This window comes from Cupressus sempervirens, chromosome 10, assembly GCF_028749045.1.
Source record: "Cupressus sempervirens isolate cs-2001-9-10 chromosome 10, ASM2874904v1, whole genome shotgun sequence".
In the NCBI taxonomy this organism is placed as follows: domain Eukaryota; kingdom Viridiplantae; phylum Streptophyta; class Pinopsida; order Cupressales; family Cupressaceae; genus Cupressus; species Cupressus sempervirens.
Window position 1 is genome coordinate 967,657,609 of NC_143127.1, and position 23,354 is coordinate 967,680,962.

A 23,354-nucleotide genomic window follows, 5' to 3' on the forward strand; every position below is an offset into this window, starting at 1 on the left:
CAGTATATGATGAACGGACTGCGTGGAAAGAAAAAGTTACACTACACCACGGATATGGTAGAAAGGTGCTGACAGCAAAGAAAACATATTGTACGGTCTGCACAGAAAACAAAGACAAAGGTTTTAATAAAAATTGCAGTTGTACGGAGCGAAGGTTCTAGAATCAAGACTACAGTTATTGATGGCAAAGAGTGGCAACTAACGGAATTCATAGTACCAAGTTTGAGGATTGCAATCGAAAACAAGCTTGGAGATATGGAAAGCACGAGGAAGAGATTGTATAACTTAAATAAACTTGATGAGCGACGATTGCAGGCACAATGGGCCACGGAGGTTACACAGAATAGGCAAAAAGTATGGCATGACGAGCATTTGGAATTGAATAGATTTCAAACAGGCCAGTTACTTTTAAAGTATAATGGGCAGAACGATATCAGACTAGTCAAATTTAAAATAAAATGGGTCAGACCATATAAAATCCATGAAGTGGGTGATATCAGAGCAATAAAATTATGGATGCTCGATGGGAAGGAAGTAGCCAATGCAGTGAATGGGTCGAAGCTAAAAGTCTATCATGAAAGAAATAACGCACGTTCGTGGACGAGCAACTGAGAGTATAAATAATAAATAAAAAATGTATATATGCAAATATAAAGAATTAGAATAAATATGTGCAAATGAGAGTTACAAAATAATTAAATAAAGACAATAAAGTCACCGTATGACCATCAAGAAGGAGATTAAAGTCGCTATACGAACATCAAGAAGGAGATTAAGGCATCGTATGGCCACCAAGGAGAAAGATGACAATAGAGAATAGACCACACCATACGACCGTACGGGCAGGAGAAGAATAGTGCAGGGTCCTTGAACATCGTACAATGGAAGGAACAAAGCACCATATGGATGGGAAAGTTGCAAGAAGAGATCCAGACGTGCATTGTACAGTCCTATGGCTAGATTGATTAGAGGTTGGGTGACTGCACGGCAAAGGAGTGACCGTACAGCAAACTTTTATGGACATTGGTAGTAGAAGAACCAAGTTGTACGATTCGTATGGAAGCAACAACCAGACTGGGGAGACCGTACAGTAGCAAGAAGACCATATGGTAGCAAGGAGATCGCATGGTCATACAGCATGGAAGAAGCATGGATCTATAACATCAGCAATTTAAGAACTCAAAACCATTATACGGCAAGAGCCTAGAGAACTCAGAACAGAACAGAGAACGAAGACAAGAAGCCATTTTGTACAATAGGAGCCTAAGAAGAAAAGGTCATACATGGATACCATAGGGAGACAAGGTGACATAGAAGAAGGATGATCGGAGGTTTTAAAAAAAAAAAAAGACAACAAATAAAAAATGTTCACAATGAATAATGTATGATAACAAAGGGAAGGGAAAGGCATAAACAGGTAGTAAAACATAAGTGGTTGGCTGAAAGAGTATGGAATCGGAAGAAAATCACAAAAATGGTGTGTTTCATGGACTTTTATGTGGATTTGAGGGTGCTAATTTGGTCTTGGCGGTGGAGGGGCTGCCCCTCGACCCCGCCCTGTATCGTGACAGGGAGTGCACCTAGGGCTCTACCACAAGCCCCCGCACTCGACCCCGCAGTCAGTTCAGTTATCAGTTGTGAGAAGTATGACTAGTTGATGAGACCTGGAGCTATTGCAGGCATGGAGTGTATGTTTGTCAGAGGTGGAGAGAGCACTTGAATAAGCCTTTCGAGAGGGATGCTACGCTTTGAGGCACTCAGAGTAGGTGTTGGACATGAGGTTGTCTTGATGGATGCATAGAGAGCTCGAGAGGAGCTGATCATCTAGTGGGAGGCAGTAGAGTGACACTTTGTAAAGTGCCTTGACAATTTTTTAAAGTTTTATCCTTGTTTGTCTCCCTTAGGAATTTTGTCAAACACTTCCCTTGCAGCCTCAGTTTGTTGATGTTTGTTGTTTTGCTATGATTTTTGAATGCCAATGATATTGATGAATACAAATGATTGCAAAATAACTAATTGGAAATCAAAGTGATATGCAACTTCTTTTTATTATTTTCCAAATGCGAGTACATGAAATTCTGATGTAAAATGCACACCTACAGCCAAGAGGTATTTTCACAAACACTTGGCATGCATCCTATGAATGACTATGCAATGAGACGTACGAACATTTGGCATACAAACTGAACAGCTAAATTAAGTTGATTTCCCTTCAATACTTCAATGTTTACAATGACTGAATACTTTGGTAACAAAAAGACATATATTACTTGTCAAATGTATCCATCTACAATTGCCAAATGTAAATACCAAAAGAACCTGGAATAAGTAGTTGAGATGACATGCTTTTTGGCTTTGCCTTTTTCGAACTGCTTTTTCGAATCTGCTTTTTCGGACTGCTTTTTCAGATCTGTTTTTTTTGGACTGCTTTTTCGGCTCTTCTTTTTCGCTTTTCTTTTTTGGATCCGCTGCAAAAACTGAAACCTTTCTCCTTGCCAACTGATGTCAAAAATTAGATGCACGGGCTGAACAAAAATCACTGAATATTATCTCCCAATTAATCACAAATGAATTGGCTAAATACCAATTCCTCCACTCCCAACTAGGGTTGATATCTCACAACTGAAATTGGCACCTTAGAGTCTTCAAACCCTCAGGCAAGTATGCAAGCACTAAGGCATTCAACACAATAGATGAATATGCAACTCAAGATGTGTAAAATGACCCCCCAAATGCTCCTTATAAAGATTTCACAAGCAACTCCAAGAAGCTTCTAGAGGAATCCAACACTTTATTCTTTTAAGTGACTTTTTGATATTTTATTATGTTAGTCACTTTAATATCAAATCAATTAAATATAAAGTTACTTTTTAATATTTCACTGTTTAGTAACCTTATAAGTAATTAATTTAATATATCTTTTTCCCTTATTTCTTCCTTTTTAGCCTCTGGGGAAAATAAAGGCTAAAATAAAATAAGTAGCTGGTGCCTATCAAAAAGGGGACATTACACACTTGGCTCAACGTACCCAAGAGTTGGAAGTAGAGAATGTGGCATGAGTGGCTATCAAGGTCAGATTGGCTAAGGTGACAATATTGTGTTAGCAAATACTACAGATGCAACGTGTTTTGGAGACTAGTTTGGTGCAGGCATGGGACAAATGTGAAAGTGGTGTGACGGAAACATATCTATAGTTAGTCAGTTAATGTATTCTATTTTGTTAATTGTCGTCCAGAGAACTTTTCTTTTTGGGGGGGGATGATGTTGTCGATAAATTCTATATTGTAGCCGACGGGTAGAATAGTATCCGAAAGGGCGTGTGACGGTTGAGTCACCCCTTCGGGAAAGTATATGTACACCATCCGGAAGGGACTTTGGAGAATAATCATCATCATTGGAGTTATTTTAATAACCATATTGCGTATATGAATAAAGTATCTATTCTGCATTATAGCTTGCTATACTACATGCGATAAGTATGCTTTTACCCTATATGGTAAACATGCTGATGTTGATCATAATCCCCAAACTGCTCCTGAAATCAGCACTACCATCATCATCGTAGAACCACACCATCATCCTATTTTTGCCCTTAGGCTTCATAGGACAATCATGGTCAACATCATAGGGACCCCTGCAGTAGAAACACAACTTCCTCCTCAAATCATTAATTGTTTTCCGGTCCAAACGTGCTGCAATAGAACGCTTACCCTCAGATTTCTCCTCTCTTCGAGGAGGTATCCTATCATAGGAGGACGTAGTAGGCTTCAAGGAAAACTTGCCTCTAGGAGTAGAAGCCTCTAAGTTACGGGTCTTTTTCATTGCCTCCTGCAATGAAGGGGGATTTAATGACTTAACCCAACCTCCGAGTGGCTCAGCAAGTCCCTCAATGAAAAGCATAACCCTCCTCTCAAATATGTCATATACCATCACTGATAACATCTAGGACTCACTGATAAATGCCTCCAAACCAGCTGTCTGTCATAATTGAGCCAACTCCCTAAATTAACCTCAAGATCCTTCTTTTCAAAATGATCTATCAACCTATCAACAAACTCCTGGTATGATATGATCTAATCATGATGGAGAGATACTAAGCCATGGTACTACCAATTGTGCACAACTCCATCAAGGTGTAGCACATCAAACATGATGGCATCCTCCTCAGTCATATGACGCAAAGCGAGGTAGGTTTCAAGCTTGTGGACCCAAGCTCTAGTAGACACTCTACCACTCCTATCAAAATGAGCCAATATCATTTTACTAGCTGCCTGTTGAAGCTCAGTGTACCTGGGTTGTTATTTGTCAATAGCAGGCCTACCCCTGAAATGCTCACGCTTATGTGTCAAATATTTGTCAAAACTCAAGTTATCCTTCAATGCCTGAAGAAGAACATCCCACTTGATGGAACTCTAAATTTTGGCAAACTTTAGAATCCCAAATATCATGCTAAAAGGGAGAACTTTAGATCTTACCAAGTACTTGTATTTAAAGTTTAAACAATATGCTTCAAAACACCAAGCATTATGACAAGAAGAATGTTAAGAGGACTGGTTTTGAATGTCAAATGCAAGTTTTCAAATCAGGCCCTGTTGGTTTTCGCAAGGGTATCCTGGCAATAAATATTGCTAAGACCTCGGTGACAATTCCTAGAATTCGATATGTTATAGATCCAAGATTGGTAAAAGCACATGCATATGATAGGAATGGAATCACTGGTTGTGATACCAATTTCAAAAGCTCAAGCTCTTCAAAGGAGAGGGCGTGCAAGGCGAGAAAGACCAGGAAAATGTTTTTGCCTCTAGACCGAATAAGAGTTTTGGAAAACTTACAAACTCAATTGTCCCTGAAATAAAGCGCTGCAATCTTTCCAATGTTGTACTCTAGTTGAAGGCCTTGGGGGTTGATGACGTGATTGGATTTGACTTTATGTATAAACCTTCCAAGACCACAATTGTGAAATCACTGAAGCATTTGCATGCACTTGGAGCTTTGACAAATGAAGGCAAATTATCAGATCCTGTTGGTTCACAAATAGCTCAATTGCCTCTAGAATGTCTCTCTATGCAAAAGCTATTCTTGTTTCTTGTACATTTAAATGTTCAAAAGAAATGTTAACAATTGCTGCCATTCTTTCTGTTGAATTCATATTTTATACACCCCATGAAAAGATGAAAGAGGCAAAAGTAGCTTGACAATGCTTCTGCAGTCCAGATGGACATCATATCACTCTAGTGAATATATATAAGGCTTGTTTTGAGGAAGTTCAGAAAACCAAGGATACAAATCATGGCAATTAAAAAGTTAGTACTCTCAACAAAATAATTCAAAAGTGGTGTAGGTCAAAGTTTGTGAATGGTCGTTCTTTCAATCATGCCATGAATATCCACAAGCAATTAAAAGGATATGTGCAACAGATGGGATTGCCTATAATCTCTTGTGAAGAAGACTGGATGCAATTGCATAAGATGCCTTTGTGCATCATTTTTCCTTAATACAGCTTGTAAGCAGCCCGATGGAACTTATAGAGCTATGACAAATGGCCAAATAGTTTCAATTCATCCCTCTTCAGTTTTATTCAGGACAGAGCAAACAGTTACCCAGCATAACACATAAATTAGTGAAATCTGAGACAAGAGACGAAGAATATAGGGAGCCACGATGGACAAAAGGTTTTCAGAAGCCACCGCAATGTCATCATGGAGATAACACACAAATACACAGCGATGATACGATTATGTAAGCCAACCAAAATTATTCCCATGCCGTAAACTAACATGTCAAAGTGTATTTACTTTTAGACAAAAATAATGTAAACAAGCCGTCGTGACCAATTAAGTTTCCGGATGAATTGAACTTTTCAAACAAAGTAATTAAGAGCATTACTAAAGGGTGCGGTTATGTTTAAAATAATTGAAAGAGTGCTATTTAAGAAATGACTTTATGAAAAGTCATGTTCTTTTATAATATAAAATATAAAAGGGCAATATCATTCAGCAAGAAAAGAACATACGAACATTCATTCAGATATTCATAGGAAGTACTTATATTATTTTGTATGGAGGGATAAGGGCTATATTATGACTTTGTAATGCAAATACTATTATTTCATTTTAATAATAAAATAAAATGTTTTTTGTTTATTGTTATCGCCAAAATCTGCACCCAGAAAAATTGCCTTAAGTCCTAAAACTTGCAGCGATTTTGGAGAAACATGGGATCAGTCAAAAGTTGTGGGTAACTGGTAACTTGACTGAACCTCCGGATTCCAGGCCGGTTCCTATATGATGTATCTGATACCTTACTTGCTTTAATGGAAAAATCAACTTTCAGAGGAAAAGGGGAGAAAATAATCTAAACACGGAAAACTTAAAGAACTAAGGTGATATACCAAGATGATGACACAAATCACTGCTATACCTCAGACACAATGAACGCTTTGATAAGACAATCACAAGGAACCCCTTTTTTGAAGATCTGCTGATTCATATCAATAATTTAAGAGAAGGTTTATAACTTGAAAATATACGAAAGGAAAATTGATTCACAATCGAATATATCAATTACGAAAACACAACTCAAAACCTATGAACAGTTATTTCGAATAAAGAAGATACAAGATAAGACATCATTCAGACAGGTTTATTATGAAAAACACAATTTGAATAATATCAATCACCTCCACGCATACAACTTAATCTATTAACTCCAAATTTGGTCCCAAGGAAAACTTTTATTTCGAGCAAAGGCCTAAAAAACAGTACATCTGCATATGGATCAGAAAAACCAAAAAAAATGCTAAGGATGGGAATCACATAAGCACTTCTTCTCCAAATCTGAACCTCCCCTTTTTCCAAAATTAAGAGGAGTATAAATAGATAATACAACTGCCTCAAAGCAGAAAAGCTGGGTCGAAATAATGAGTTAACTCATTATTAAGCACCTCTGAAAAGTCCAAAAAACATGTTCAAAATATCCTGAACTGAAGTTCCACCAACCTTGTATAAGAAAAGTGCAAAAAGGTCCCCCAAACTGCCAATAATCATTGCATGATGCACTCTGAAGTCTTCAATCTGAACTGGGCCTCTAGAAATATTAATTACAAGTGTCCCTTGAAATTTGGCATTAAGATATTGTAAACTCCTATTCAACTGCCGGATACACCTAGTTGAATTTGAAATTACAATGCAAAGTCCTCTTCCCTCTTTATTTATTATTTATTGCATTTTATGATTATTATCATCTAATTAGTTGATTAAAAAATATCAACTAAAAAAAAAATAATAACATATAAAATTTTAAATTCAATGCAATGAATAGTAAAATTAAAGAATAAATTTATTAAAATAATAATAGAGACACTTAAGATGTAGTCTTTATTATTATTTTAATAAATTTATTTTTGATATATGAAAGGGAAAAAATGACTCCCTAAAGTTGCATGATACATGGACCCGAAATTCTCTTAAATGGCATTAAGGAATTGGATAAAAGCAAGCAATAAGGTTTTATTGTTATTTCGAATGCTCTTTCAACTGAAGGTAAAACACGGCAGTAGGGTTATCTCAAACCCTAGCCGTTTCTCTCAGATTACCCATGCGATTTTCTATTGCTGTATCTGCTATTCACTGATCCATTCTACTGCTATTACACGCCTGGGAGATCTTTTTGCTGTTAGCTTTACAAGCACAAGGATTTTGAAGTGAATCAGCTCTCATCTACAGTCGTGTTTGAACATTATTTCCTGTCTTTGCTCTGAGCGCTGCCTTGTTGCATCGGTATGTATTTAGCATGCAATAGAAGGCCTTGATGAAGCCGTGGCTGCTATGGCATGGGAAACTGAAAAAGATTGTCTCCTCTTATGAGTATTTCTTTGAACGCTGCTATCCTTTTCAGCTAGTTACTTCTTCTTTTATTTCTCCTGCTTTATGGGCATGATATGTTAAAGAAACGACTCTAGCTGTTTGATCTTACTTGTTGCTGTATAAAATACCCAGCTACTGTTTGATTTGCTAAAAGTTATTACACAGAGCTATGAGTATTTTTGTGATTTTAAAGGCAGTGTCTGCTTATTTCATGTTTCCAAAATATATTTTATGCTACTGCCCACCTTGCCATTAGTTTGTACTGCAGAATCTGGGCATGATATTGGTTCATCTTGTCTGTAATGAAGTCCCCCAATACAACTTTCTTTGGCTCAAATCTGTAACCTTAAAAGGTTATAAAAGGAAAACACGTGTTGGCTCCAACAGGCTGCTAGCAGAAGTTTCATTTCTTTCTCAGATCTGCACCATACTTTTATAAGGCTTCTACATTGCATGCTAATTCCTATTGTTCTCTTACCATTCGTTCCAGCTGGAAGTATCATGTATATGGACACTGTTTTTGCTTTGTCACTTCACTGGTTCTGCTGTATGTTAATCCTTCTTCAATATTTGCAAGAGCTGATATAAATACTCATTTTGCTGAAAGTGACCTATATCTTTTACCTATCTGTTACTTGTGCCTTGGCGGAAACTGTCATGAGTCACATTTTCTTTATAAAGCTTTCTTTGCTGTAATGAAACACCTATGATACATTTGTTTGCATTCACTCCACGCTAAATGGCTGTATAAACTGATAAAATTATGGGGATTACTCTCAGCTGTTAAACCAAATCTTTTTTTTTATTTTTATTAGCTCTTACTTTTACTGCTGAAAGTGGTATATGACTAGTATACTTTCCAATGTATCACGCGTGGCTTTCTGTTGTCCCTTTGCTGTATACCTGATGTCTTGCATTGACCTCTGTAACTGCTCTTTGCTTCTGATATCTGGATTACATCATTCATGCTTTATTGCTGGGTTGAAAATATGTTTGACATTTCTGCAAATACTTCATATTGGGTCCTGTCTGCTTTCATGCATCATGGCTTCACTCACTTTATTGTTTTATTCAACCCATCATTTGACTTATATGCTTCAGCGCTTGCTTAAAAAGGTTTCAAAACTATAACTAATCCGTCCTTTTAATACTTCATTTTTCTGTTATTGATCTCTCTGTCACTGATATATGCCTGTATCTTACTGAAATGAATAGCATGTAAGATGTAAACGCAAGATTGAGTGAGTCATCAGCATTGCTTAGATCCATTGGATCTAACCCATTCTCTTCCTTGTGAATACAGGAATTGGAAGCACGAAACGGGCGATGTTTGGAGCAACAAGAGGATGGACGCAGTTGGATGCCATATCACCAGTCATTACAGGCAATGACTGGTGCCCATGAACCTTTCTCCTTTTACTCTTCTATTTTATTGATTTCAGTAGGGTATAGATGTATGTCAGCATGTAGAGACTACTCTCACAGTCAGATGTGTGAGAGAATTTTACTTTCAGCATTTGATTTCTATTATGATTTGCTTCATTATGCAAATACTGAACATTATTTCAAAATGAATAGAATACCTCTCTTTGATGTATTTTCTGAAAATTACTTCAAAAGTAATAAGCATGTATTTTACTTCATTGGATCATGTGTGAAAAATGAACAACATTTATTATTAAAGGTGTGGAGATTTTAACTGCAGGCGAATCATCTTTTGTAATTATTTTTTGGAATTTTGTATACAATTTAAATATTGGATAAGTGGACAAGGTCATTTAGCATTTAAATTCGATCATCACAGATATTGTGAAATAAATAATTGTTTCTGTATCTGTGTCCAGTTTGTCTCCTAGAGGAGTCAAAATTCAATCTGGACTAATTTAAAGATTGCATAATAATTGATCTATTGCATCTTGATTATTTAATTGTTGGCAGTAAAGTGTGTAAAACATTATGAAGTTGTACGTGAAAATTCACTGAAGTTGACTATATTAACCGAATGAGCAAAGGCATTGGTCTTTCTATTATTGAAGTTAGAAAATCTATAACTTCCTTACTACAAGCAAAAAATCCATTATTAACAAACCTTATACAAAACATTCAAACACTCAACATCCAATTTTAGTTTCATCGAGTTCGAGCACCTTGCTAGCCAAAGAACTCCAGAAGTTTAACTTCGCAATAGAAAAGCCTTCAACCATACAGTTAGCGTTTGAGGTGAAGATTTACCTGCCTGGGTATAGCGGAGCCTAAAGTGTAGGAGAATCGAAAAGTATTCTCGTTCATTGGCCAGAACTGATTGAGAAGTCCTATCAAAGAACTGGCAGGCTCTTGGATTTCCAATCTACGGTTTTGGGAACCAACACCACTCATGAAAATGAGTCAATAAATTGTCAACAAATGGGGCGGCATCAAAAGTAGTGCTAACTGCATCTAATTTTGGTCTCAGGAAAATGGGTCTCTGTGGCTTGTCCTAAGCACCAATATAGCCTATCCTGTCCATCCTATCATCCATCCTGACATGATCCTCAATCATGTGCCTATCATCAACCCTAGGCCTCGCACCCACACATGACCTCTGGGAACCAACAGAAATATCTCGAGCTCTCTCTCCCCAATCTTGAGGCAAAGCTAACTACTGCAAAGTGTTAGACAACTATTGGAGAACACATGTCATCTGTTGTTGCCCGGCTGCGATATTCCTAAATGCTTGCCAAGCATCTCTATCAACCTCAACATCTGGGACCTGTCGTCTAATGCCACCAGAACCACTCAAGCTACCAATTGTACCAAATTGAATCTCTAGCTCTCCTCTGAGAGGCGAATTAGGCTCCCGTCAGATATAGTGCATGCCTGGCACAAATCTTCAATCACCATACATGTCTCCAAATGCAAAATCAACAAAGTCTACTTCAGAATTGAACTAAGCCCAATTCTTGCAAGCTAGCAAGAAACTGCTCTAATACCACTGTAAAATTCCTTTCTTATCCAGTACTAGGATTGTTGATATGCAACCCTAATATTTTATGTCTGTTTGTTTTTTTGTTTTTTTGAGTTTTTGGACAATATATGAATGAATACAAAATTGAAAGAAAACATAGAGTATTAATATCTATGAATTATTTCTTCCCAAGAGACACACCTAAGCTACATTTTTATTCATATCAAACAACTGAGAATGTGAAGAATGACCTGATTTATATTTGCAGAGTTCAAGCTGACCCCCAACATGAACTGTCACAAGCCGATTTATTCCTAAATACAAGTCGCAATTGGTCGGTTATTACATATACAATGCCCGACTCCAACCCTGGACTACCTCACTATCATCTGAAAGCACCCAGCAATGAGTTCCAAGCGATAACAGTCTAGCCGCAGGTCCTTCAATTCTCCAACATAACTCCACATTGCTTTGCGGTTTTACCTAGAAGCAATCACAATGTGCTTGGGTTTAGTTGTTCAGCCCTGAGATGATTGCTGGAGTAGTTTGTATGCTCAACATCACTAGCTGGAAACTAACGGCAGCTCCCAGAGTCAATTTCGATCACAATTTGACAGTCTTGAAGTTGTAAAGACTCCACAGTATTCTTCCTCCAAAAACCAGTAAGCCACAATCAATTCAATTCTCCAAACACAATATGAAACAGTAGGAGAATGTGCAATATGTTAAACCACAACAACAAATTGCAAGAAATGCTCAAAATAATACTCAGTAAACTCTTCAAAAAACCCTCAGCCTAGAAAATCATGAGAAAAGATATATTTTCAAGATGATCCCCCATTCTCCAAAAAGCCATATTTATAATACAAATTTGAGCCACTTAGCTTCACGCTCACACCTTTCACTTAAAAGCGACTTTTATAATATAAAGTCTGAACACTTTATATTATGAAACACAATGATAATAAAGTCTATCATAAATGATCATTAAACAACAATCCTCCAAATAAATATGACTTCAATTATATTTCGTCAAGAGATCAAATAACAAAACCAAACGATCACCCTGCCTGAACTACACACCCAAAATAGTAACCGTCCGAGAGTGACTTACTAAAAATTGTAAGTCCAAAAGTAGCAATATCCCAACAAAGACCCCCAAATCTAAACATCAACTCACGAGGGTCACGATGGTGAGCTGACAAAAACATACTTCAGAAACTTGCTAAATCAAGGACATTACATCTCCCTCAAAGCAAAAAAGAAGGTCAGCTGTCGATATTCAAAGTCTAACGTCGACAAAGTTGCCTGAAGTTAATACATGCTGACAAAAAGGTGATTGCCAAGAAAAGTTGTGGCAGTGAAAAACCTTGGTCTACGTAGCCTTGGAAAGTTAACCACCCTTAGAATTCACCACCTTCCAAAGTCTTTATAAATTATTTTCGACTTGTCAACGAAACAATTAGCACCTATTTCCATCAATCTCGGCACCATATCAAATGAAGTTTCCTCTACGTCCATTTTCATCACAACAAAATCATCTGCAAAGACTATGTTTTACAGCCACTTTGCAAAATTGAAACCTTGGACTGTTTTAACACTTTTGTTGGCTGCAAAAATGTTGGAATTGTTGGTGCCGCTAGGCTGGATTGTACCCATTGCTTTTGCCAAAATGGCACTACCAACGTCTACATAGTAGTAATTTCTTCTACTTTCAATGCATGCAAGCGTCAAAAGGTACTTCACATTCTTGACAATTTAAAATAAAGTATTCTATGCTACATTCCCGTGTCCTTTGTTTTCAATTCTTTTATTAGTACAGCCTTCTGCTACTTTTGGCACTACTTAGTGTGCTCTTCACCTATATTTATCTTTAGTACTCTATTTGCTCGGCACCCTTCTCTTTCCCATGTTTTGTATGTTTGCAAACCTTATGTTCTAAGGGAGGCATTTCATATTTTATCCCAGCACTTGAAAAACAGCTACAATGGCCTTTCAAGAAAAATTTGCTTTGCAGCAAGGAAATGAATTAAAATCAAAGAACAGAAGATAATAAGACAAAAACATGAAAAGAAAAGAAAAAAGCGGCCAAAATGGGGTTTAAATCTTTTTAAATTTGATTTTAAGGTTTGGTCTTCTATGTTTTTAGTTTCAGATTTTTTCGGTAACTTGATTTAGCTTAGTTTTTAGTTGTTAATTAATTTAGTTTTATTTTAGTTTATTTTAGTTTTAGATTAATTTGGTTTTAATTTTGTTAATTTAGTTGGTTGTCAAAATTCAATATCTAACATTGGAAAATGTCGTTTCCTGGAAATCTGTCAAAAAGTCCAAAACACATCTACATTTGTGGTGGTGACGGCCTAGATGAACCATTGCTCGAGCAGACTCATGGAATCGTATTCAAAAACAACTCCAAACAATTTTCCCAAACCAAGCATTGTCTCACATTTAAGAGAGTCTAAATCTTAAGTAGCTTTACCATGGCAACCAAGAACAAATGAAATGTAAAACCAAAGTAAAAATCTACGAATTTTCTCAAACCTTTCCAAAAAAAATCTTATGCAAGACCGAAATTTACGGTTCAAAATTGTTTGTGTAGAGGTGTGAGCATCGACGTGGAGTAAATGAAACAAATTGAATCGTATATTATGGAGGACAACTGAAAATGAAGAGAATTATATTTAAATATTATTTGAAGTCCATGAATAAAATTGGTTTAAGGATTTTCCATTATAGTTGCCTTTCTAAAGATGAATTTTATACATGCTTTTAAAAGATAATTTTTGCTTTTTCTTTTTTAGTAAATTGTTGATGAAGATCAATTTTTGTGGAGTAACAAAGTTCAGATCAATTGTGTTTTTCATTTTGTGATAACTTGTGGAATAATATTTAAATATTAAATTAAATATGAGTTATAGAAATATTAGATACTAATTCATTTCTATTATTAAAAATAAATGAAAATTTAAAACTTCCTAAGACTATTTAAACACAATCCTACAACCTTTGCTTGAATACCTATCCATATTTGTAATGATTGTATAACCTCACTTCATCAGTTCAGGTAATTAGTGCCAAACATGGACTGAACTTAAATTGAAAACTCTCTCCCTTTCAATTTGTAGATACCACACAAGGTTATCTTCAAGGGAGCGATGTCAAGAATGAAGTAAGTATGTCAGCAGCCAACAAAAGTGTTCAGATTATTCAATTTTGACACTCTATAAACATTTTTGTATATTTCACATCTCCAAATAAATATACATTGACTCATATTTAGATTTCCATGTTTGGCAACATATATAATTATCAGCATAACCATTGCACCTTTTTTCCGGTGCAAGCGCTAGTTAAATATCATATTTGAAATGCAACAAAAGAAAATAGATTTACAAGTTATGTAAAGTGTAATAAAGAAGACATTTGATCAATTACCTACTTGGGAAACATAAAAAGCCAAAGGGTAGAGAAAGGGAATTCATTCTATGTCATTGTTTTTGCTTGATGTTGTGGAGAGAATTTGTGCAAGGGTTTGCAGCTGTATTTGGCTTGACAATTTGTGAAATGCTCTAGGTATTGACACTCTGAATTGGTGAGATATCCAGTGAAATTGTACGATGGAGATGGCTCTATATCAGTAGCTATGATTGAGCTCTCAAGTGAAGGAATTGGGCTTTGATGGAATGAAATCACAAACAGTTGTTTGCAAACAAAAATCGCAGCCTTCTAAGACCTGCATTAGAATCCAATAAGGAAGTTGTAGGGGTTAATTAGAGCCACATGAGGTGAAAGGAAGGGTGGCATTGGAAGCTAAGGGCATGCTTTGATAATTTTGTGCCTTTAGGTTGCATAACTATCTTGGCACCAAGGAATTTTGTCTTTCTACATAGCAGTGTCTAACTTTGTGGCCTTCATTAAAAGCTGTGATAATATACCAGGCTTTAGATTGCAATTAAATTCATGTTTGCAATGCATTTGTTTATCATTGCAAATGCTTCAATTTCCGGAATTGGAATAAGAGGAATTATTGTGAATAGTTTACAGTAGTTAGCTTGTATACAAACTGTATGACGAAAAGCCTTTGAATAGTTTGGTGCACTTTCAGAATGATGCGATTGCCAAGTATTTGACAAAATGTCATGTTGAATATTAAGCAAATTTCAATGATATTTCATAGTTGTTTGCAAGTCTAGTTCATTGAAAATCGGATTATTGGCGAAACCAACTTATTAGTTTGCGCACAAAGTGTTTAATGGAATGTCAAACATCCTAGTTGAAAGTTAGAATCTTTTGGTGTTCTTACAGTGCCTAACTTATGAGGTTTCTATGGGCAGTCAATTTGAGATGTGCATGTGTCATTCACATGCTTTCGGATGACTAGAAAATTGTGCCAAGTATTTTTGCATGATCCTATCTTATATGTTCATCTAGAAGCTACCTTTGAATTGTATTTCTCTATATAAGGTGGGTTTGTAGAGCATTACTATGTTTTGTTTTGCAAGTACAGTATTATGTTGCTGAAATTAATCCAGATTGTGGGTTGTCAGTTGTAGAGTTTTATTGGTGAAGAAAGATACTACTATAGTATGCTACCTGTGATTTCAATAATACAAAGTATTGTGCTTTTAGAGTGAGAAGTATTCTCCCAAAAAGATTTTACCCTCGTAAATTGTGTGCTCATTATGGTTTATCTTTATGTATGTTTATTATCTCATTCTGAATCTGTTTCTGTTTCTGTAATAGTTAAGATTCGAAAAGAACTATTTTCCCAAGTAGATTAGAGTCTAATGGAGTTTTCTACACCTTCACTACCTTTTAGAAAATGTCTTGTCTTCCATTTATGAATTGCTACAATTTATTTTGTTTCGCCTTCGAGGAATTTGAGAAAGGGCTCAATGAAGGTATATACCTTGTTTCATTATTGAATTGAGCCTGACTGACTTCTTAGTTTGGAAATAAAATTCCAAAATGGCAATATTACTCACTTTAAAAAGTGTTGCTATCTTCGCAATGTAAGCCCTTACATGACATAAAATGGTTTGAACCTTTCTGACTGAAATTGTTTTTAGTAAAAAAAATCTCAAATGAACTTCGTGTATTTTGAATCCCTTTCTGAAGTTGCATACTGAGTTCACAACAATATTTAGTCCTAAGACTCATTTCTTGCATAATACCTTATTTTCACAACAGTGGGGACAGAAGCACAAAAGTGAATGAAGTACAAGTAATTCAAAAGCAAAATGAATAGAAATCAGGATGTTAATCCCAATTCTACAAGCTTTCTTTGAAAGGTAATGTTCCTCTGTTTTCTTATGTTGACTAGCATAATCTTGCTCTAGCACAGCCAGAAATTTAAAATCAAGCTCAAATGAAGAAGCTACACAGAAGAAAGTTCAGCTAAAGAATAGAAAACTATATTTTTAATAATAGAGGATAAATATTTATCTCTAAAGTTTTCAAAATAGATGAGAAGACACCTGTGAACCAGTGTGATAACTCACCTCTTCCTCGTAAGATTTCATTCCTTTTTCTGAAACATAGGCATAGAATTTCTCATACCAAGCCGGTCTGGGAGGATGAACCTCATTCAGAACTTCCTGCAAATCTAGTTCAATGTTAGCAAAATACAAACTTCATATAGCACATATATCTATTTGCGAAGAAAGAGATATTGAGCTACTAACATGATATAACTTCTTAAACATTGAAGCAACTAGTCATAATTCTGCATACAAAACAAATGAACTCGGTTGTGCTCATTTGAGAAACCAGTGTCTACTTTTATTGATGAGCACATCAGATTCAAATTTGCCCAAAGCTTTAGCGCTCACCTGACCAAAAAGTTGAACAAGCTGCCCAGAAAGTAATTTAAATAGATTTACTAATTGTATTTCTTGCATTGACCAGAAGAGAAAGTAGTATTCATGTAATAACTAGCTAAAATTTCCACTTGGGAGTTACTACATCAATTCCTTGAGAGTTTTATCAGTTCATAAATATCTCCATCATCAAATAAGGAAAGAAAATAAGCATTGGCTCGCTTCGCCTTGGCTTACCTTGTGAATTATATAGCACCAAGGCTTGATCTGTTCACAATTTGGCTAAGGATATATGTTAGGGTTGTCATTGATGGAAACATATAACTTACTTTGAGAAAGCAAAATGAAAGGATAAGTCTCAAGGCATAATAATTCAGAAAATTGTCTAAGTACGTATCAACAGAACAGTGTGTAGTTAGCCCATTTTGTTTAGTGCAGTTCACTGGAGGCACTTGGGCTTATGCGCAATTACAGGAAGGAAGAACGTAGTGTATATAACAAGTGGTTAATAGCACTTAAGGTTTGGCTATGTAGGGACAGAGTTATTACAGATTTACCAGTAACAGTTTACCAGGACAGAACAAAGATAAAGGCGGAATAAAGGCATTTTGGTTCACCAAAAAAATTGCTTGATAAAGTTGGGATGACATTCTAGATATTAACCCACATGTAGCAAAAGTTAATTCAAAAGATTTAACAAACTATTAAGCAGCAAGGTCGACAGGATGAAAGAATGTGATATAGAGGACGAACACTTTTGTTTAGCTAAGTATGGCATTGTATTGTAATAATATGATGTTTGAATGTACACTTTCTATGGTCAGTATAGGTGTGAATGTGATGCTAATACAGAGCAGCATGGTTGTATGATTAGTTTTGAAGAAGGAACCAAAAGGCAGATCAGATATTGAAGATATCAGCACTGAATAAAGATTTTTGTATCTATCTCTATTGACAACATTGTAAAGTGGTATTTGCTTGTTTGAGCAGTGGGCTTTTCTTGCATACTTTTGTATTGCAATACCAACTCCTAACAAGGTTGAGGCTTCTAACAAGCTCTAGTATTTTAACAAGGATAGATACACTATATAGATGTAATAGACTTCTAATAGGGTCAATATCTTTCACAAGATACTTTTGATTAGTGGATCATTTTGTGGGTTCTGTTGATGTGTGTTTTATGACCCACCAAACAGTAGAACAAAATACTGAAATATCTTATCCTCTATTGAATAAAGTCTTGTGTATGCTAAGATTGTCAGAAGATCATACGATGACTTCAAGGTTCTTTTAATGTCACATCTTGACTGTGGATAAGATCGGTGGTTGAGGTGATTTGCTGATGATCACAACGGGCCTTACATGTTTATTTAGATTCATTTCAAGCCATACTGGATGTGGGAGCTATCTTAAGGTTTTGCAATGAAGTACTTTTTTGGAGTTCTCACAAAATATGTAGAAACTAAATAGGATAGTGTTCAAAAATTCTATTCTAATCCTAACGGTAGCGATGACAATAAATAGTACTCTGGTGGACAAATTCCTCAATTTACAGAGCTCCGCTTTGCCAAGTTATACTACAACTATGCATGAACTGGTTCAATCTTCAAGGCTTATGCCAAAGATTTTTGTACCACCACATACACCATCATAAAGAACAATGTATACAAAATGACAAAAGTTAAACATATGCATGAAAGGGGTTCAAGCTAACTTTGCACAATGAGTTAGACTCATTAAAACGTCAAAAGTATGAACTGAAGGAATTCATCAATACACTACCATGTTCTTCATTGTAATCACCACACATTAACTAAGCTAAACTTAATCTAATTGAAGCAATTTAAGAGAACAAGCAAGCAATAAGACACATCAAGTATTCACCAAGCTTCAATGAAAACTTTATTATCTTAGTAGCTCATAGCAACAATCTCATAAAAATCCCCCCTTACAAATGAGAAATGAGGCCTTTATATAGGTCCTTGATTACAACAGACAGCCCTAATGATTACAATAACCGATGGCCAAGGTCCTGCCACATCAGCCCTAATTAGGTTTAGGGCAAAGAAAAGGAATCTACATTAATGCAACAAGGAATCCATTACTGTAGTGGGTAATAAATGCCCACTATGCATGCTAGTTTAGGAAGGGAGTGGGGTGTAATAAATGACCACTAAGAATACCCACTATGCATTAAATGCATCTATCCTTGATTCCCCTGCTTGAAGGTGCGAAATCGATCCAACACTATTTCCAACTCCTCTATACTGATGCTTGGTGCAGATTCTTCCTTGAATTCTAGAACTGCAAGTGCTCTTTTTTCTTTTCCCACGCTTTCATCCCAATCTGGTAGCAAGTCCTGAGTAGTGTGCATTGTATTCAAGAAGATGAAGAAGTTCTCAAAATCATCTCTTTCATAGACATTTAGTCAAAAGAATTCCTCTAACTTGAATTTTAGATTATAAGTTGTCATTTCTTCTTCCACCAATCTCTACGACAACAAGGATGCAACTGTGTTGGATATCCCCTGCTTGATGTTGTCAACAATCTTCTTCCATCGAGTGGATTCCTTGGTGAAGCTCTCAAACATTTCCTTAGTTATGATCACTACATTGTACCATCAAAGAAAATCATAAACATCCCCCTCGCTGATAACTTGACCATCAACCAATTCTTGGTTTGGGGTCTTCATCAGATTTTGAATGTCGGCAATCACCTCATTTTGGTAAATATGTTCATGGATCCTAGAGAGTGCAGCTAATGCCCTACTGTGCACTTGCGCTAATTCTTTTGCATGTTTGAAGGCTTCCTCCTGAATTCCTTCGACCCAATCCTTTGCACCTTGAGCAGTCCGCTTAATCCTGTCAATGTCACCTACCACTTTGGTGGAAAGACTTGTTGGAGGGACAAATGATGGACCTTCTCTTACTGGATGAGGCAAGTCATTGATGTACTAACATAAGGCCCTAATTTCTCTTTTCTGTTTCTTGTACTCTTCTTCCACCTTCAGCCTATCCTTCAAAACCTATGTAGAGTCATCAAATTCTTCTAATATTTACTCTCGCAAGGCCCAACCAAGAATTATTTCCGTAACATGGTATTCATCTAGAGCAATCTGAATTTTGCTCTTGTCGACCATGGAAATCGCAATCTGCAAGATTCTGGACCCCAATTCTCCTCTAATGAATTTAGTATATCTTCTTGCTTTCCCTTGCTCTTTCGATTGGTTTGCTCGGTCCAAAATTTCCTGTAATTCAATTTCTGGATCAACCTCCTTTTGTTGATTCAATTGAATTCATTGCCTCAACCATTCTGGAATGGGTATACTTTGGTCCCCTGGAATCACCAATTGCTCTTTCCTTTGGACTGCTTGAATGCCGATCTCCTCTTCACCCCCTAGACCATCCACAGTTACTTCAAGCACTATAGTTTCAACATTTGGAAGATGTATTGCTACTATAGGAGCCTCTTCCTCTAGTGGACCAATCTCCAGCGTTCATCATTTCTTGCTCTAATCTTGTAGCAAGACTTTCCTCTATAGTGATATCTTGATCTCTACCTCTTTCTTGCACGGAATTTTTATAGGCATTTATACTTAGTCTATCATGCACTGGCCTATCCACATTTTCTTCTCGCTCGAATCTCCTTATGCTTGTATCTACCTCTTGCCTTTCAAATGTTACTATCTCTTGAACAATTACAGTGCGACTTGGAGAAGAGGGAGCATTTCCATGTTTTTTGTTTCTTATTTTGAGGCTCTTGGATGACTTCCTCAATCCTAGGATGCTTCTATCAAGATACCTCTTTCCCTTTCTTGGTTCCTACATCCTCCAATGGAGTTCCTCTTTCTTCCACATTCCCTTTAGATATTTGTCCCGATCTTTCATCCCTAAGTGGTTGGTGACCAAGCAACCTATATGTCAATCCATTAGCTAGTGCAACTAATTTTTCAAGCTTACGCTCAATCCACCACTTTGTAAAATCCAAGACTGGTTTTGAAAGAGCCTTTAGATCTGTAACCTCTTTCCTTTTCATATCATATTGGCTAAGCTATCATTTCTGGATTGAATCACTTTTGCATCACGTTTGGATCCTCCTCCATTTGATCAGGAACCCTGAATATGTTGCATGTTCTGATAATGTTCAATGGTAATCTTGAATGCATCTTCTTTCTAATCTCATTCTCATCTCCCGCATTCGCCCAAAAGTCTCCAAGGTGAACTTTGTGTTGGTACTTTGATCCTGCTACTAATGTGATCTTGTTGTAGAGATCAAAATCATTCCTTTTCGGATAAAGCGAAAGGCGGAAGAAGTGGAGCTCATCTAATGATCTCTCTACAGCCTTTAGACATGGGCATACCTCAGTTTGTCCTTCTCCTATGGAAATTGGGAACTGTAATCCCAACTTCTTCCCTTTCTAAATCTTGTCATAGGCTGTAAGTTGTCAAGTAAGCTCTAACAAGACCATCTTGTCCATTGGGTACTTGGGAAGTCTGTATGGCTCCATGGAGAATCCCTAAACTCGGATGTATGAAAAGGTGGGAAATTAAATGAACCAAGCGCCATAATCTTTGACCAACTTTATCGCGCCCATTGACAATCTCATAAATAGCCTCTTTTATATTGTTCTCACTATGGGCATGGCAAAGGTATAATTAACCCTTATGTCATCATCCTTTGAATATAAATGCAACTGCGGGTAGCATTCATGAACTTTCAAGTGTTGGGTTCCGCTTCCAATCGGTCCTTTGCATCATAGTACATCACAATTCATTCTCCATGCTAACATGTAGATGACATAAGAGCTCAGGTAGGATTTCCTTGTATGCTCTAGATTCATCAACTGTTCATTCAGATTATCATTTATGAGCCCAACCCAATCTATTCTGTCACCTTCCTCCATCACTTGCTCAACAAAATATCACATCCAAGATTCAAATCTATAAGAATGAGGCATGCCAAATATGCGACTCAGCATCATGATCATGCCGCTATATTCCCTTTGCAAGTCGAGCCATACTATTTCCTTAGGAATCTTGGAATGATGCAATCTATTCTTTTTCAACCATCTTTTGTTAATTATTTCTTCATAGCAATGGACTCCAGATGTGTAGATTCTAAGTGCTTATTTTGTGACCATCCTTGGGTGAGAAGGAATCCCAAACATTTCAGAAATGTATGCCAGAGAAAAATTTGCCAAAATATTTCGCTCAAAATCCTTGATGGTTCTATCCCTAAGACTATAGTGTTTGGTACATTCCACAATTAACTCTGAATGCTGAAAAGGAGGGAAACTAGCCGCAGCAACAATTCCACTTCTCACAATTCTTGTGGCTAGGTGTGTTGGATGATGGTCATTGTATCCAAGCATTCTTCAATTAAAATATTCCAAATCAAGGCTATCGAGGTTTGTATCTCCGTTTTCTGCTCACTTTGACATAATTTTGGATTCAGGATAGAATCCTCTCCTTTCATTCTTTATCAAATTGTCCCCGTGTTTCTCTTGTGTAATGACCCTTACTATAAAGGCCACTGAAACCCTCAAACTGGACTTAGGAATTTTGTCAAACAGTTGGCATGTAACCGAATAAGGCTGCAATATTACTAATTGTTGTACAACGAAACCTCAATATATGATGCCAATAATGTATGAACAACAATTCCAGATTATAACACTACCAATCTAAGAGATAGATGACAATATGAAACTCAAATATGAAGTCCAATGCAATTCTGATTTTATGACTGCAAATAGAACTGATTACAATGAGAGACTGTCACAACTATGCACTTCTAATACATCAAGCTCTTGACAATGCAATGTTATGACATGAACAATAACCCAGTTCAGATTTGGAATGCAAATGACGAAACTTTTACAACAGTTATTAATGACTGGAAATAACTATTTATGCAATGACAGTGCTGACTGTTCTAATCCAGAACATGCAATATTTTGGCAATCAAAACTTCAGTTTGTGCACCTGGAATAGCTCCAATTTTGCTGGATATGAATGCTGAATTAATGCCACACGAAGACCTCACAATCTGCCCCAAACCAACTCACAAAATTGCTGCTGCTGCCCAACTGACAGGGCCGTACAGGTACGGCCTGGTACGGCTGCTAGATAAAAATATTGCAGCGTTTTTTGTCACTCCAAAAGCAATAAATCTGGGCGCCTAGGGTTGCTGAATAACCCCCTAAAATATGAAATTCATCCGTCAAACCAATTAGGAGTTATGAGCAAAAACGTGGGTCCAAACCCTGGACTGGCAGTCTGAAAATAATGCACAACTGTGTCTTCAAACCCTGTTAATCAATCCACAAATGCTAGGGCACAACTGAAACCCTTATTCCAACCAAAGTAAACCCTTATAACTAAATCTCAATGAAGTCCAAATGAGATGGCTGAATTACCAACTCCTCAAATGCAACAATTCAGGTGATATTTCACACCCTCAAAGTCGCCAATCCAAGGGAGTGATTCGTTCCCAAAGATCAAATAATAATTTGCAGAACCAAGAGACTACAAATTTGCTCCACAATAGAAGTAGAAGAAATCTCAAATCCAAGCATGTCCAAAATGAGAGGCCCAGCCCTCTATTTATTCACTTTTCTAAGAAGTTGCTAGAACTTCTAGAAACATCCTTTATAAAATCTCATTATAATGCACTTTTTCTAGAACTTCTAAAAACATCCTTTATAAAATTTCATTATAATGCACT

The 23,354-nt window shown here is 36.5% G+C and overlaps 1 protein-coding gene and 1 pseudogene across 2 annotated transcripts in view; one reads left to right on the forward strand and one right to left on the reverse strand.

The window, feature by feature from the left end:
* LOC149537197 (uncharacterized) overlaps positions 1-23,354 on the reverse strand; it is a 288,523-nt gene that overhangs the window by 222,470 nt on the left and 42,699 nt on the right. For both annotated transcript variants that reach the window (XM_089807357.1, XM_089807356.1), the window contains exon 2: positions 16,311-16,406. In XM_089807357.1, the coding sequence (XP_089663483.1) occupies positions 16,311-16,406 (96 nt within the window). The remainder of the gene's footprint in view (positions 1-16,310; positions 16,407-23,354) is intronic.
* On the forward strand, positions 4,460-5,616 carry LOC149537198 (pre-mRNA-splicing factor ATP-dependent RNA helicase DEAH10 pseudogene; annotated as a pseudogene).